The sequence below is a fragment of the Heloderma suspectum genome, chromosome 5 (genome assembly GCF_057233095.1).
Source record: "Heloderma suspectum isolate Gila_16-S chromosome 5, 16-S_ref, whole genome shotgun sequence".
NCBI lineage: Eukaryota > Metazoa > Chordata > Lepidosauria > Squamata > Helodermatidae > Heloderma > Heloderma suspectum.
In genome coordinates, this window is record NC_139462.1 from 193,505,330 (window position 1) to 193,520,898 (window position 15,569).

The 15,569-nt window shown below is 42.3% G+C and overlaps 1 protein-coding gene across 17 annotated transcripts in view; it reads left to right on the plus strand.

The window, feature by feature from the left end:
• CALCR (calcitonin receptor) overlaps positions 1-15,569 on the plus strand; it is a 250,005-nt gene that overhangs the window by 211,033 nt on the left and 23,403 nt on the right. For 16 of the 17 annotated variants that reach the window (XR_014792393.1, XR_014792394.1, XR_014792395.1 and 13 more), the window contains 3 exons: positions 3,422-3,482; positions 3,561-3,627; positions 12,346-12,564. Coding sequence is in view for 14 of the 17 variants with exons in the window: in XM_084858832.1 (XP_084714958.1) it covers positions 3,422-3,482; positions 3,561-3,627; positions 12,346-12,564 (347 nt within the window). In the remaining 3 variants the exon portion in view is untranslated. The remainder of the gene's footprint in view (positions 1-3,421; positions 3,483-3,560; positions 3,628-12,345; positions 12,565-15,569) is intronic. The other variant, XM_084858831.1, reaches the window with a different exon arrangement.

Below are 15,569 nucleotides of genomic sequence, written 5' to 3' on the forward strand. Positions count from 1 at the left end.
AGATGTTCAGTTGTCACTCCAGTATCATCAACACTAATAATATGTCGCAAACATTAACATAACAGAATGCTGACATCTGTGGAGTTTTGGAATGGTTTGCAACCTTCATCCAAAAACTATATAACTTAACTCTGTATTTTTTAATCAAAAGTAAATTATAGTTTAAAAAGATTTACAGCACAAACCTATATATGTCTACTTGGAAGTAAGCCCCATTGAGCTCAATGGGGTTTACTCCCAGGTAAGTGGGAATAGGATTGCAGCCTTATAAACTAATCTAAAACAAATGTTTGAAAATATATTATGATCATGATGTTTTGAAAAGTGACTTAGAATCATTATCCTCTATTCTCAAATCAACCCAGTTGCTCTTGCCAATTCTGATAAATTAATTTTCAGTTGTTGTGGCAAAAAGAGCACATTTACCTAAACCTGAAGAACAGAATAAGGCAAGATATAGACTTGGTTGAGATGTAAGATCTAGCCATGGTTTAGCAACATGGCAGCTTTACAGGAGCCTTAGCCTCATAAACTCCCCTCTCCTCTCCTCTCCTCTCCTCCTCCTTCATGAACAAGAAGAGGGGATTGAAAGTTCTGCTTTCAATTTAGAACTACGTACAGTTCCTTGTGACAGCCAAACTCAGGGAACTGTGGTTTGTTCTCACTATTGTTTCTTAAAACAAACCAGGATCCAACATAGAATAAACTGAGTTCGTGTAAATGTAGATATTAATAACAACATTTGGCAGTGTACATGCTCATATGTGTACATGTTCATATCACTAAAGTTAAGCACATGCATGTACTAATATGATTAACTGTGAAATTAATCCTTTGCACTGGACATCATTTAAGGCAGTGAACACGTTTTAAAATGTTCTAAAGTGTAGGAAACCTCATAAATATTTAGTGGTATATTGTTTTGAACATTATTACAGAAAAAAATAACTCTTGAAATTAGTGTGAGGGCAGCTCACTTTAGAACGGAAAATGGCGGATTAAAAAAAAAGATGGAAATGAATAATTAAAGAAAGTCTTCTATGCTCCACCACACCACTTCCAAATGTTATTAAAATCATTTTCTGTAACATGCTCACTAAGCAGTCACTCAAACAAAATTCTTCTTTCATGTTCATGTTTTAGTTATTTGGGTGCCTTGGGAAATGTGCCTCAAACCAAAGCAATGGTTTTGGTACATAAAGCTGCATTCAATCCATTTTCACGCCTTCAAACTAGGGATCGGAGGGGGGGAAATTCCGTTCACATTTTAGTGCAAACTTACCTAATTTCGCACGTTTAAACCAGTCTGTGAACCAAAACTCAAGTTATCCTTTGAAATTCTTACATCTCCAAATTTTGCAAAAAAGTTCTTCAATCAAAAAATGTGTACAAAAATGCATATATTAGGGAGTAGTGCATACGAACATGTGTATATTAATGAAAATAATGTTATAAATTCATTATCTTAAGAACATGGCTTGCAAAAATGTATATATTATGCAAAATTGGGTACAAAAATGCACATTTTCGGAGAAATGCACACAAACGTGGACAAATGTTCATGCAAAAAAAATTTTAAGAATTCTTTAAGTTCGGGATGAACCGAACTTAAGACTGGAAAAATGAGAAGCTGAAAGAAACCAAAATTGACAGATTATTCCATCCTTGCTTCAAATACTCTGAATACCCTGAATTGTAACAGGAGATTTGCCAGGATAGTGTTAAATCAAACTACTTTGGAAAAGTACCTATATACGCTATGAGTCTCAACTCCCTGGCTTGCCTCAGCCAGCACTAACATCTCTTGTACTGACAAGGAATATTGATTACCAGGGTGTCTTGTTTAGATCCTTTTGAAGACCAAGAATAAGTAATTTACTTGCAGTCAGTGGCTGAATTACCTTGATGGAGCATCTGAAGAGATTTCAGTCAATTAGGCAAAATCTCTCACAGTTTGTGATGAACATAGGCACGAAAGGGGAGGGCCCATAACTCAGTGGTAAAGCATATGTCATTTATTTATTTATGTATTTATTTGTGGCGTTTATATACCGCTGAATATAATAAAATCTCTCAGCGGTTCACAATATTAAAATACAGTATTAAAAACACAACATTAAAACACAGCATTAAAAACACTTCCAACTACAGTAAAAAAAAATCAAGGCACACTAAAATGGAGCAGCATAATTAATTTACTTACAGCCCAGGGAAAGCCTGGGTGAACAAGTGTGTTTACAGGAGGCGTTTGAAAGATGTTACGTTTTCTGCCTCCTGAACTACATGAGGGAGGATTTTCCAGATGGTAGGTGCCGCTACAGAGAAGGTGTTTCACAGCAACATTCCGTTCATTTTGGAATGACCAGCAAGGCCTCCAGCAGAAGGTGTATGCAGAAGGTACCAAGGTTCAATCCCTTGGTATCACCAGTTAAAAATGGATCCATAGCAGATGATGGGAAAGACCTCAGCCGGAGAGCCTCTGCCCATCAGAGTAGATAATACTGGGCTGGATGGACAAGAAGGCTGACAAGATGGGTGGACAAGAAGTCTAAGGCAGCTTCCTATGTTCCTAAGGGCTGTCAGCATCTTCTGCTTCTCCTTTCTTATTATTTCAAGGATTAAGAGATTGATCACCACTAGTATGATAAAGGCAAATATAGGTAAGGCTGTTAGGGTGCAATGATACGCATGTTTAGGCAGACAAATGTCCTACAACTCCCAGCATGCCTCAGCCACCATGACTGGCTGGGGCATGCTGGGAGTTGTAAGACTGTTTTCTGTCTGAACATGCATAGGATTGCACCCTTAGGTAAGTTCAAGCATATCCCACTTATAAACAGAGAGGTAGAAACTGACCTCTAAGTGTTTGATGTCTAAGTATCAATTCTCACATTGTGGTGGGGGTGGGCAACCTGTGGCCCTTTGGACACACCCATGCCAACATTGTTTTAGGCAGTAGCTGCTATGGCAACTCTTCCTTTGATTGAACTGAACCACATCAGCTTGCAAACTTCACAGCTTTCATATGCAAAAGCTGCCTTGTGGCAGCATTCTTATAGCATAACTTGACATGGCTTAAGATGTAAGCTTAAGATGTAAGCCATGTAAAGGGCTTTCCAGGAATGGGCCATAACTCGGGGGCAGAGCATCTGCTTTGCATGCAGAAGGCCCCAGGTTCAATCCCCGGCATCTCCAGGTAGAGCTAGGGAAAACTCCTGCCTGAAACCCTGGAGAATCACTGCCAGTCAGTGTCAACAATACTGGGCTAGATGGGACTGATGGTGTGACTCAGTATAAGACAGTTTCCTATCTTCCTATGTAAGATTCTTTGTCATTCACATTTTTACATGTTTTACAAGAGGTTCTTTCCATTCTGAAATCAAATCTGATATATATATCTATATATAATTAATCATTCCAGGGTTTCCTTTAGTTCCAGCATCAATTCATGCTGTGGCAAGAACCAAATACTTCAACGATAAGTGAGTATCATGCCTGTTTTTTATAGTTTACTTAGCTTTTAAAAAAATATTCTTTTAATACGTTTCTTTTTCTTCCAGCTGTTGGATTAGTGTTGACACTCACTTGCTGTACGTTGTTCATGGACCTGTAATGGCAGCTTTATTGGTGAGAATATGATTTTTGATTGTGTGGAGAGCTCTGCAAAATTTGCATTCTGCTCCACTTGTTTATTTATGGTTACTATTATTTAGATCAGGGGTGTTGAACCTTTTTCCGCCCAAAGACTGAATTCAAATTTGGAGAAGCTGTTGGAGGCCATATTCCAGGGGTGGGTGGGGCCAAGGCAAAAGGTGTGAGGCCAAAAATACCAGCAGATTTTAGTGTAAAGCTCTTATTGACAATAACTAAGCCTTAGGGGCTTCAGCAAAGGAGATTGTTACCTTGTCGTGGTGCTGGAGCCTGAGCACCTCAATGACGTCATGAGCTAAACCGTGAAGGGACACCCAAGATGAGAAGGTCATGGCAGAGAGGTCAGACTAAATACGATCCCTCGGGAAGGAAACAGCAACCCACCCCAGTATTCTTGCCATGAAAACTAAATGGATCAGTACAACCAGAGATATGTTGGTATACCATCGGAAGATGGGACTCCCAGGTTAGAAGATGGTCAAAATGCTACTGGGGAGGAACAGAGAATAAGCTCAACTAGCCCCAGATGTGATGATGCAGCTAGCTCAAAGGACAGCTAGCAGCCGATGGTACTGGTGGTGAACAATGAATCCGATGTTCTAAAGATCAACACACCACAGGAACCTGGAATGTAAGATCTATGAGCCAGGGCAAATTGGATGTGGTTATTGGGGAGATGTCAAGATTAAATATAGACATTTTGGGTGTCAGTGAACTGAAATGGACTGGAATGGGCCACTTCACATCAAATGACCACCAGATCTACTACTGTGGACAAGAGGACCACAGAAGAAATGGAGTAGCCTTCATAATTAATACTAAAGTGGCTAAAGCAGTGCTTGGATACAATCCAAAAAATGACAGAATGATCTCAATTCGAATTCAGAGTAAGCCATTTAACATCACAGTGATCCACAGATGCTGAAGAAGCAGAACTAGATCAGTTCTCTGAGGATCTGCAGCACCTACTGGATAGTACGGCAAAAAAAGATGTTATTTTCATTACAGGAGACTGGAATGCTAAGGTGGGTAGTCAAACGACACCTGGAATTACAGGCAAGCATGGTCTGGGAGAACAAAATGAAGCAGGACATAGGCTGATAGAATTTTGCCAAGACAACTCACTGTGCATAACAAACACTCTCTTCCAACAACCTAAGAGACGACTTTATACATGGACTTCACCAGATGGTCGACACCGAAATCAGATTGACTACATCCTTTGTCGCCAAAGGTAGCGGACATCTATGCAGTTGGTAAAAACAAGACCTGGAGCTGATTGTAGTTCAGATCACGAACTTCTTATTGCACAATTTAGAATCAGACTGAAGAGAATAGGGAAGACCCACAGATCAGTTAGATATGAGCTCACTAATATTCCTCATGAATATGCAGTGGAGGTGAAGAATAGATTTAAGGGACTAGATTTAGTAGAAAGGGTCCCGGAAGAACTATGGACAGAAGTTTGCAACATTGTTCAGGAGGCGGCAACAAAAAAGTCCCAAAGAAAAAGAAAATCAAGAAGGCAAGATGGCTGTCTGCTGAGACACTGGAAGCAGCCCAAGAAAGAAGGAAAGCAAAAGGCAACAGTGATAGGGGGAGATATGCCCAATTAAATGCAAAATTCCAGAGGTTAGCCAGAAGAGATAAGGAATTATTTTTAAACAAGCAATGCGTGAAAGCAGAAGAAGATAATAGAATAGGAAGGACAAGTGACCTCTTCCAGAAAATTAGAAACATCGGAGGTAAATTCCAGGCAAAAATGGGTATGATCTAAAACAAAGGTGGCAAGGACCTAACAGAAGCAGAAGAGATCAAGAAAAGGTGGCAAGAATATACGGAAGAGCTGTATAGGAAGGATAATAATATCGGGGATAGGTTTGATGGTCTGGTCAGTGAGCTAGAGCCAGACATCCTGAAGAGTGAGGTTGAATGGGCCTTAAGAAGCATTGCTAATAACAAGGCAGCAAGAGATGACGGTATCCCAGCTGAACTGTTTAAAATCTTGCAAGATGATGCTGTCAGGGTGATGCATGCCATATGCCAGCAAATTTGGAAAACACAAGAATGGCCTACAGATTGGAAAAGATCAACTTATATCCCCATACCAAAAAAGGGAAGCACCAAAGAATGTTCAAACTATCGAACCGTGGCTCTTATTTCACATGCCAGTAAGGTAATGTTCAAGATCTTGCAAGGTAGACTCCAGCAATTCATGGAACGAGAATTGCCAGATGTACAAGCTGGGTTTATAAAAGGCAGAGGAACTAGAGACCAAATTGCCAATATCTGCTGGATAATGGAGAAAGCCAGGGAGTTTCAGAAAAACATCTATTTCTGTTTTATTGACTATTCTAAAGCCTTTGACTGTGTGGATCATAACAAATTGTGGCAAGTTCTTGGTGGTATGGGGATACCAAGTCATCTTGTCTTCCCCTGAGGAATCTGTATAATGACCAAGTAGCAACGGTAAGAACAGACCACGGAACAACAGACTGGTTTAAGATTGGGAAAGGAGTACGGATGATATTCTGGATGATATTCTGGATGGATGATATTCTGGAGGTGACGGACTCAACCTTGGGGGATCTGGGGGTGGCGACGGCTGACAGGAAGCTCTGGCGTGGGCTGTTCCATGAAGTCATGAAGAGTCGGAAGCGACTGATCAAATAAACAACAAAAGCCTTAGGGGAGGCATTTTAACCTTTTAGGGTGGGAAAAAAACTGTGCAAAAGCCAGGAAACTACCAAACAATTGGCAGTCAAGGAAAAGAGGGTAGTGCCAGGGGAGGAAGGCATGGACATTTGGGGAACCCTGAGGTTCAATACTCCTGACTTAGATAATTGCAGGTAACAACAATATTGTATTTACAAAACAACCCAGTCACTTTACTGTATAGCAGTAGAGAGAGGCAATAGAGTTTTAAGGTGGCCCAGTGGACTGTACCATGTCAGACTGCAGCTGGGGATTACATGTTTCTATGTTTGTTTGAAAAAACAAATAGAAAATCAACAGACCAAAGAGCTGTCTGATGTGTTACTTGCAGAGGGTGTTTTACATGGGGAACCATTCTAAAATGGTATCTCTCAGCTGCAGCCTGAAGTGGTAAAATCTGTCAGGGAATTCCTTACAGACACATATCCCAAATTCTCTAAACCCTCCCTACCACCCCCACCCCAAACACATGAGGTCTACTTGCTAGATGCAGTATTTTCATTTTCTAGCAGGGAAAAAAATCGTTTTGACCCAATATTGGTGCTATGTTTCTTGGAATAAATGAAGTAGGAATTAATATCTGGATAGTTCCAAACAAAACTAGAGTTCAGTATTCTTTTTCATCACTGAATAGAATTTTATGTCCTGAAAGAAGTTGCCTTCTGCCTGATCACATGTATGAACTGATAAGTATATCAACTGAAGGACCAGAACTATTGGATGAACACATTGCATTCAAGTGTTGCACAAAATTGCAATTAGAAAACAAGAAGAAGGTAAAGCAGCCTTCCCCAACCCGGACCCCTCCAGATGTTTTGGATTATGATTTCCACCATCACTTCCTGTTGGCATGCTGGCTACATCTTATGTTGGAGTGCAAAATACCTGGAGGGCACCAAGTTGGGGAAAGTGGATGTAAATGCAGCTAACTATTTACAACTTCAGTTGTATCTAATGACATGTTCATGATTGTGAAACATGTTTCATTTTTAATATGGAGTCCAGATTTAAAAAGGTCTCACCCCTCAGTCCTATCATCACCACCACGACCTGGGAAAAAACTTAATTTCTGGGGAAAAAACCAACACTGGATACAGTCCATTCTAGGATTTTACCACCTTATTCTACTGCCTGTGTAGACCAGGCCTGAGACTTGTATCAAACAGATAGTTTAGTCACATCACTGACTGGATGAACATTCCATGGTTGACAGCTGGCATTTAAGAAATAATATTGTAAGAACTCAACTGAGGAAATGTGTGACTCGTTTAGAGTCACATCCCCTGATAGTAGCAAAAATAAAGGTACCTATTATGGCACAACTACAGATAGATTGATTATAAAGGTGCCCATTCTTCTCTGTAGAAGACACCAGTTTAGTCCCTACTGTTTCACCGTCAGGGTGAAACAGAACACCACATAGAAGTTGCACCTTATGAACTGTGTGATCTTCTACAATGCAGGGAAGGGCCATAGCTCAGTGGCAGAGCGCATGCTTAGCACAGAGAAGGTCCCAGCTTCAACCCCATGCATTGCTGGGTATGGCTAGCAAAATTTCTTGCCTAAAACCCTAGAGACCTTCTGCTAGTCAGTGTCGACAGTACTGGGCTAGATGGACCAGTGGTCTGGCTCTGTATAAGGCAGTTTCCTATGTTCTAAGTCAGAACTGCATTAAAAATGCTTTTTGTGGCAAACCCCAGTGTTCCAAGCACAGGGTGAAAAAATCTTTCCTTGGCTCCTTCTAGCACCCTTTAATGTATCTGCATTGAGTCTTTTCCTCTCCCCGTACCCCAGTCTTTTTTCTCTCCTCCGTAGCTTGAATTTGCACAGCTCTCTTTTCCTCATATGTTTTACCTTCCGCTCCTTGCATCATCCTTATGATAAAGACCTTGATAAATCTTTATCTTTGAATGAATAAGTTCCTTGTGATATTTTTAAGGAGCTGAATCATTCTTTGGGATATTTGTAGTTAGCACTACCAGGATTCTTGGTAACTCCAGATGGCTAGAAGGCGCAGATGGTAGCTGGAAGATAGTGATCCATCTCAGTATGCCAGATGTTGTTTCAGCAATATGAAACAATGCAGTGTATATTAATTATCTGTTGTTATATAAATAGTGCCCAGTAATCTTCAGTACTTTGGGGGGTAAAAGGGAGGAATGGCCAGGAATGGTTGGCTGTAACAATAGCATGGCTTGCAGTTGCTATAATGGGAGTGGCTATCGTGCAAAGCCATTGAGGCATGTACTGTGAAGCCTAAAGCTATTTCACGCCTGTACATTCCTTCTTGCCTTGTATTTGGTAGTATCCTTTCATAACAAGATTGCAACTCATACACTTGCCAAGAACAGGATTGTCTTGTAGCTTCATCTGGACAAGCCATTCTGTCTGCTTATCACAGCTTTATGTACAAACCTATAAGATCAGGATACATGAGTCAACATCGCAGAAGATTTAAGATGGAAAGACCTGGTATCTGACATTTGCCTGTAGACATGTGCATCATCTGTTTATAAGAAAAAATACTCTGGTGATGAGTAAGATGGAAATGGCAAAAAGTAGTCTCAATCTGTCTTCACAATGTAGTTTTTAATTGCCCAACAGAGGTCAATGCCTTAAAACCAATACTTTTGCTTGGAAAATTAAGTTGCTTGTTGAATTTGGGCTTAAATTACTCAATCCATTTACCCAGAATGGAAACAAACAACACATGATCATTTTCAATGTCACTGTTTGTGAAAGCAAGCTGCTGTGCTTAGTGTCATACTAAATTTTATCTTCTCACTGGGAATACCTTGCATGCTCCCTGGCCACCCCAGATCTGCAACCAGCTCAAGATTTATTGTAGCAGTCTATTCCCCACCCACCCACCCACCCTGTGGGACCATAAAGGCTGAAGCTTGGCTGATGATATGCAGACCTTTTCCTATTTTTGAACTCTTCCCCAAGCTGTATTACATTTCAGTCCCTCTGAGAAATAAAACCTATTGTGTTTTTAAAAGGAACTGTAGTCCGGGGGGGGGGGCTGTATGATGATTGCTGTTTTTTTACTGTCTGGCTTGCTCATTAGAATGCTGGCTTTCCAGACATACATTGATTGTGAGCTGAGCAGACACTGAAGGGGAGATAATGGCACTTGGGCTCAAAGCGAGCGTGTCTTTTTAAAGGATGGTATATTAGTCCTGTTCAGGCATGCTCCCTCATGCGTTCCCCATCACATGAGGGGGGAGAACGGGGACACACTTGTTTGCCCTACCACCGCCATCCCATCTCTGATGGCCTTGCCCCGTCACCCTCCGTGAGCTGGGACTGAACATCTGAAACAGGGAGCCTGCTGTGCCCCTCGGGTCTCCTCCCATGGTTTAGAACCCTGATCAGTTTTCGTAGTTGCACCTGGGATCAATTCCCACATTTGCACAACACAATGGTGGAATTGCAGAATACCCAGAGTTCTTTTAACCGCTCTCATAGCATGACAGGAAAAACTGAATGGGGCCTAACTGAGTTTGTAACTGCTAACCACTGCAGTATCTTCTGCCCAGCAAGGCAAGTGCTACCTCCTCCACGCCTCGTCCGCTGTTCATTTTCCCTCCCATATTCCCACTGCCTTGCAAGTTTGCCCCTAAGGTTCCCTCCCCTTACAGCAATGTAAGAAGTGCCCGGCTGGATCAGACCAGTGGAGGCTGGTGGCTCTGATGTCAGTGGGACGGTGCATTTGCCCCTGGTTTCAGTCAGAACCACTCAGAACTCTAAAGGAGCTTCACACTTTGGATAGCTCCTTTAGAGTTCTGACTGGTTCTGACTGACACCCAGAGCAGATTCATCACCCCACTGACATCGAAGCCACCATCCTCCAGTGGGTCAAACCAAAGGCCTGCCTAGTTCAACATTTCCTCTTTCCCATGGTGGCCAACAAGATGCTTAGGGGAAACCCATAAACAGGACATGAGGGCAGTAGCCCTCTCTCACTGTCATTCCCCAGCAACTGGTATTCAGAGGCTTGCTGACTTTGATCCTGGAGCTCATATATTTAGCCACCATGGCTAGTAGCCATCAATAGTCTTATGCTCCACGAATTTGTCTAATCCCCCCATTTTAGAGAGCAATCCCATGGTCCCTGGAGAGTGTCCTAGGGACCATAGGATTCTTCAGAGTCCTCCTTCCAAGGCTGTAGACACTGCTACTACCACAGAAGAGGAAGTCCAGAATTCAATCCCAACCCCCTCACAGCCACCACAGAAACCGCCAGCTGCTTTCTGAGGTCATGAAAGCAGCCTCAGAGGACCTCGGAGAAGTCTGCAAGTGGGCGTTCCAGTAGCAGGGGAGGGGAGAGGGGGCTCCAGGATATGGTGTTTCCCATGGCCTCTCCAGCCCCAGCCCTGCTCCACCAGCATGACTACTCTAGTCGGATTCAGAGGCCTGCCCAGAGGAAAAAGCTGGTGAAAAGGAGAATGGAGAGGCAAAAATGGCTTCTATCACTCCTCTCACTCTGCCAGAGGCTTCCATCTACCAAGGGTGCAATGGATAAGATTGCGCTTTTAATTACTTTAGTTGAAGATTTTTTTCAGTTACAGTAGAGCAATATATTAACCAAGATTACCTTAAGCACTCATTTCATAACTTCCAATTCTCACTTACATATTCTTTTATCAGAGTCACCAGAGATCAAATTCATTGAATGTATGTAACGCAGAATATATTTTTAAAAATCACTATGTCTATATCGATCTGTCCCTTTTTTTAAAGTCAACATATTCCAGAAAGAGGAACTTGGCCCCCCAATTCTTGTAATTATGGTTCAAAGCAGCCCTAATTTCCATATATAAGCAATTCCCAAACTTTGTCAAACTGCTCTTTAATGGGGGATACCTGAGGCATTCTCATCATGAAGGCCGTTGAAATGTCACTGCTGTTAACAAAAGTCCGAATCCCCTTTTAAAGCTGCCAAGTTGGTGGCCATCACCACACCTTGTGGAAGCAAATTCCACAGCTCAGCTATGTGCTTTGTGAGGAAGTACTTCCTGTTGTTTGTCCTGAATCTGCTTCTATTCAGCTTCACTGGATGACCCTGGGTTCTAGTATTTTGAGAGAGAAACTTCTCCCTGTCTACTTTCTCCACACCAAGCATCATTTTACACCATGTCCCTCTACCATGTCCGCTCCCCTTTTTCTTTTTTTTTAAACCAGGCTTCCCCAATATAGGGTAGTATCCGAAGTTAGTTAGGGTTAGTATCCGATGAGAGCCAGTGTGGTGTAGTGGCTAGAGTGTTGGACTGGGAGCCAGGAAATCAGGGTTCTAGTCCCCACTCAGCCATGGAAGTTCACTGGGTGACTTTGGGCCAGTCACAGACTCTCAGCCCAACCTACCTCACAGGGTTGTTGTTGTGAGGCTAAAATAGAGAGGAGGAGGATTATGTATGCCAATTTGGGTTCTTCAAAGAGGAAAAAAGGCGGGATATAAATGTAAGAAATAAATACATACATACATAGAGTAGAGCCATTAAAATGTATGAGATTGAAGTTAGTCATGACTAACTTCAGTCCCATTCATGTTAATGGGTCTACTCTATGTAGGACTAACATTGGATACTACCCATAGTGGCCTTCCAGATGTCATGACTTCAGTTCTCTTCTGTCACAGGGTGGCTTCTGTGTCAGGCCACCAAAGTGGGGGGGCAGTCCTTGCTGAAGCAGCAGGAGACCTAGAGATGTTATTTCCACTTGCTCACATCTCCGCCCTCTTTTACAAACCCCCAGAGTCACGGAGTCAGCTCCACATTCGAAGCCAACTAATTTTGTGTACTAGTGTTATGAGCTGTACACCATGTTTATGTTACGGAATTTAAACTGATCCTGTTTCAAGATGCATATGAAAAAGAAGGCTCGTATATCATCTTTTTAATTTTTGAAGGTGTTACAAGTTTGGTTGTAAAAATAAATGAAGCAATGATAATAATCACAACACATTTGTTTTTGCAGGTCAATTTTTTCTTTTTGCTCAACATTGTACGAGTTCTGGTAACAAAACTGAGAGACACGCATCGGGCGGAGTCCAACATGTACATGAAAGCGGTCAGAGCCACTTTAATCCTCGTGCCCTTATTAGGAATCCAGTTTGTCATTATTCCCTGGAGGCCGGAAAACAAACTGGCTGGAGAAGTATATGATTACATCATGCATATATTGATGCATTACCAGGTATGGGACTATCGCACTGACTATAATTTTGGGTGATGCATTTGCTGGGAGGGTTCATTTGGCAGAGGAGTCTTTTCCCAGGAAACACAGCTGACTTCAGCTAATGGATTATTGTGGGAGCAAGTCAGCTTTGCACCAGCTTAACTGATTTGCGGGTTGGCTTTTTCTACAGTAATGATCGATGCTTACAATATCTGAGGCACCTTGGCTATACTTTGGCTGCAATCCTATTCACACTTACTTGGGAGTAAACTCCATTGAAAATCAGTGAGACTTATTCTGAGTAAACATGGATAAGATCATACACAGCCAGCATATAACCTGGCCACAGTGATTCATGGCTCAGTAACCTCACATCTGGGTTACTATGATGTGCTTCACGTGGGGCTGCCTTGTAGCTGGTTTGGAGTCTTCAGCTGATGCAGATTGCCACCACTTTGTTATTGAGTGGTATGCAAAGCCAGAGTGATTTTATAACTATTCTTCATGATCTGCACTGGCTGCCTATTCACTTTCAAGCCTTCTTCAAAGTATTGATGTTGACCTATAAGGCTCTAACAGCTTGAGGCCCAATACTTATTTTGTATAAGTATTCTCAATACAGCTCTCTCAATTCAGAGAGCTTCGGCTGTTGGGCGGTATAGAAATGAAATAAATAAAATAAATAAATAAACTTATAGAATCATAGAATAGTAGAGTTGGAAGGGGCCGACAAGGCCATCAAGTCCAACCCCCTGCTCAATGCAGGAATCCAAGTCAGGAGCACCTCTCCTGGTATCTATCAACCCAGCCTTTGGGATCTTTAGAGGGGGTCCTGCTCATGGTCCCACTTATGGGCGACCTAGGGAGTGGTGACCCCAGTGAAGGCCTTCTTGTTTGTGGTCCCCTTATTATGGAACTTCCTGCCCTTGGAGGTGTGTCAGTCATCACCAGTATCTTTATTTTGTCGGTTACTTAAGATGCAGCTCTTTGCCCAGGCTCTTGGGTTCTTTTGATGAGAACTGGGCGGGGGAGGGGCGGTGTTTGCTGAACAATTTGGGGGTGTTAATCTTGCTTCTGGTTTGGTTTCGATAATTTTATAGAGATTCATAATATTGTTTTATTAGGGCTTGCATTTTGTATTGTTACTTTTTATTTGTAAATCACTCTGTAATTTGGTTTGAAGAGCAGTATATAAATCTAATGAATAAATAAAATAAAATCCATATTATGTGGTAGATGTACCATTTTAGAACTGAATATTCCCCCACCCACCCCAAAAATATACATATGAAAAACCAATTAGACAGAGAGAAGGCTAAGTTAGAACCCTTCTCACTGGAAAGAGACTACCTCTGTTTAAACTGCCTTGCAGGATTTTTGCACTCTAAAATGCTATTCTTTGGAGGATAGACAAGATACTAACTTCATCTATTCGCAACCCTGAAAGAGAGGATGTCCGTATGGAGAGCAGGAAACAGTGGAGTTAGGCAAAGATGCCTATGGGAGAGGTCAAAATGACAATCATAAAATTTTATTTATTTATTTATTTATTTATTTATTTATTTCATTTCTATACCGCCCAATAGCCGAAGCTCTCTGGGATGTCTACCTGGGATGTGAATGGCACCAGGGAATATCTCTGTAAACCAATGGTGCAGCACCTCTTTCAGCCAGAGGGCCGAATTCCATTCCAAAGAAGCTTTCAGGGGCCTCATTCCAGTGGTGGGTGGGGCTGAAAGCAAAACCGGGCAAGGCCAAAAATGCCAGCGTATTTTAGCTTAAAGCTCTTACTGCAAATAACTAAGAATGGGGGGGGGGATGGCACAAAAGCCGGGAAACCACCAAGCAACTGATGCTTGAGGGAAACCAGGGGTGGCAGGGAGAAGTGATGTGGCCACCTGGGAAACCTCAGAGGGCCAGATTGGGACCCCCAGAGGCCCCCAGGCCTGAGATTCTGCAGCTCTGCTATAAAAGCATTGTAGAAGTGCTACCCATAAGCCCATAGGAAAGAATAATGTTTTGGCTGAAAGATAGTGAGCACAGCTTGCTGTGCCTCTGCCAATCTAAGGAGCCACTGAACTATAGAGAGACCATTGGCGCATCCCGAGAACTCTCAGGATACACCACCAAGCCTCCCCAGGATCCCTTCTCCACTGAATTCCATGGACCTACTAAGAGAAGGGAAATCATGGAGACCTCTTGCCACACCCTGAAAGCTCTGGATACATGGTGTCAGTCTCACCAGGGTCCCAAAACCCAGCTGGTCCATAGACGTTTTGCAGCAAGGGACCTCTGAGGGGAAGAAAAATCTCCCTCCTCTCTCTGTCATATCTTTCCCAGTTTCCTGTGTTTTCATCACACATTGACAGTTGTAGCTAATAATTATACCGAGTTGAATCCAGATTTAGTCATACTTGTAGTAGCCCCATTGAAATCAATGGGACATAATTTAGTCATGCCTAACCTAATTCCGATTTCTGTCAATGAGTCTTCTCTAAGTATGACTCAATCTGGATCCAACCTATCATCAATGTGTTTTGTAATATCTATCTACTGGTGTATCCCATCCCCACTTATGTGAAAGCAGAGCAGACCCTAAGTCAAGAGTTGGCAACTTGTGGCCCTCCAGAAGTTTTGGACTACAGTGTCTATCATGCCTCACCAGTGGCTATGCTGGCTAGGCTGATGGGAGTTGTAAGCCAAAACATCTGGAGGGCCACAAGTTGGCCACCTCTCCCATAAGGACTCTCTTCCCCACCCCCCACCCCCAAGATGGCTTACATCACTCTGTGTCAATCCAATTTGAGCATATTGAACAGACATTCTGTGCATATGTGTCTTAAAGAACTTGCTACCCTGAGGCACTCCACAGCTAACAAGGGAGTGATAAAGTGCTGAAATAGAGGCTGCCTGTTCCCATTTGAAAAAATATATATATAATGGTATTTTCTTCTCAGAATAGCATTCTCAGCTGGAAAATAACACTATAAAGTATTCCCTGCAAGGTTTCCCATGCTAGAAGT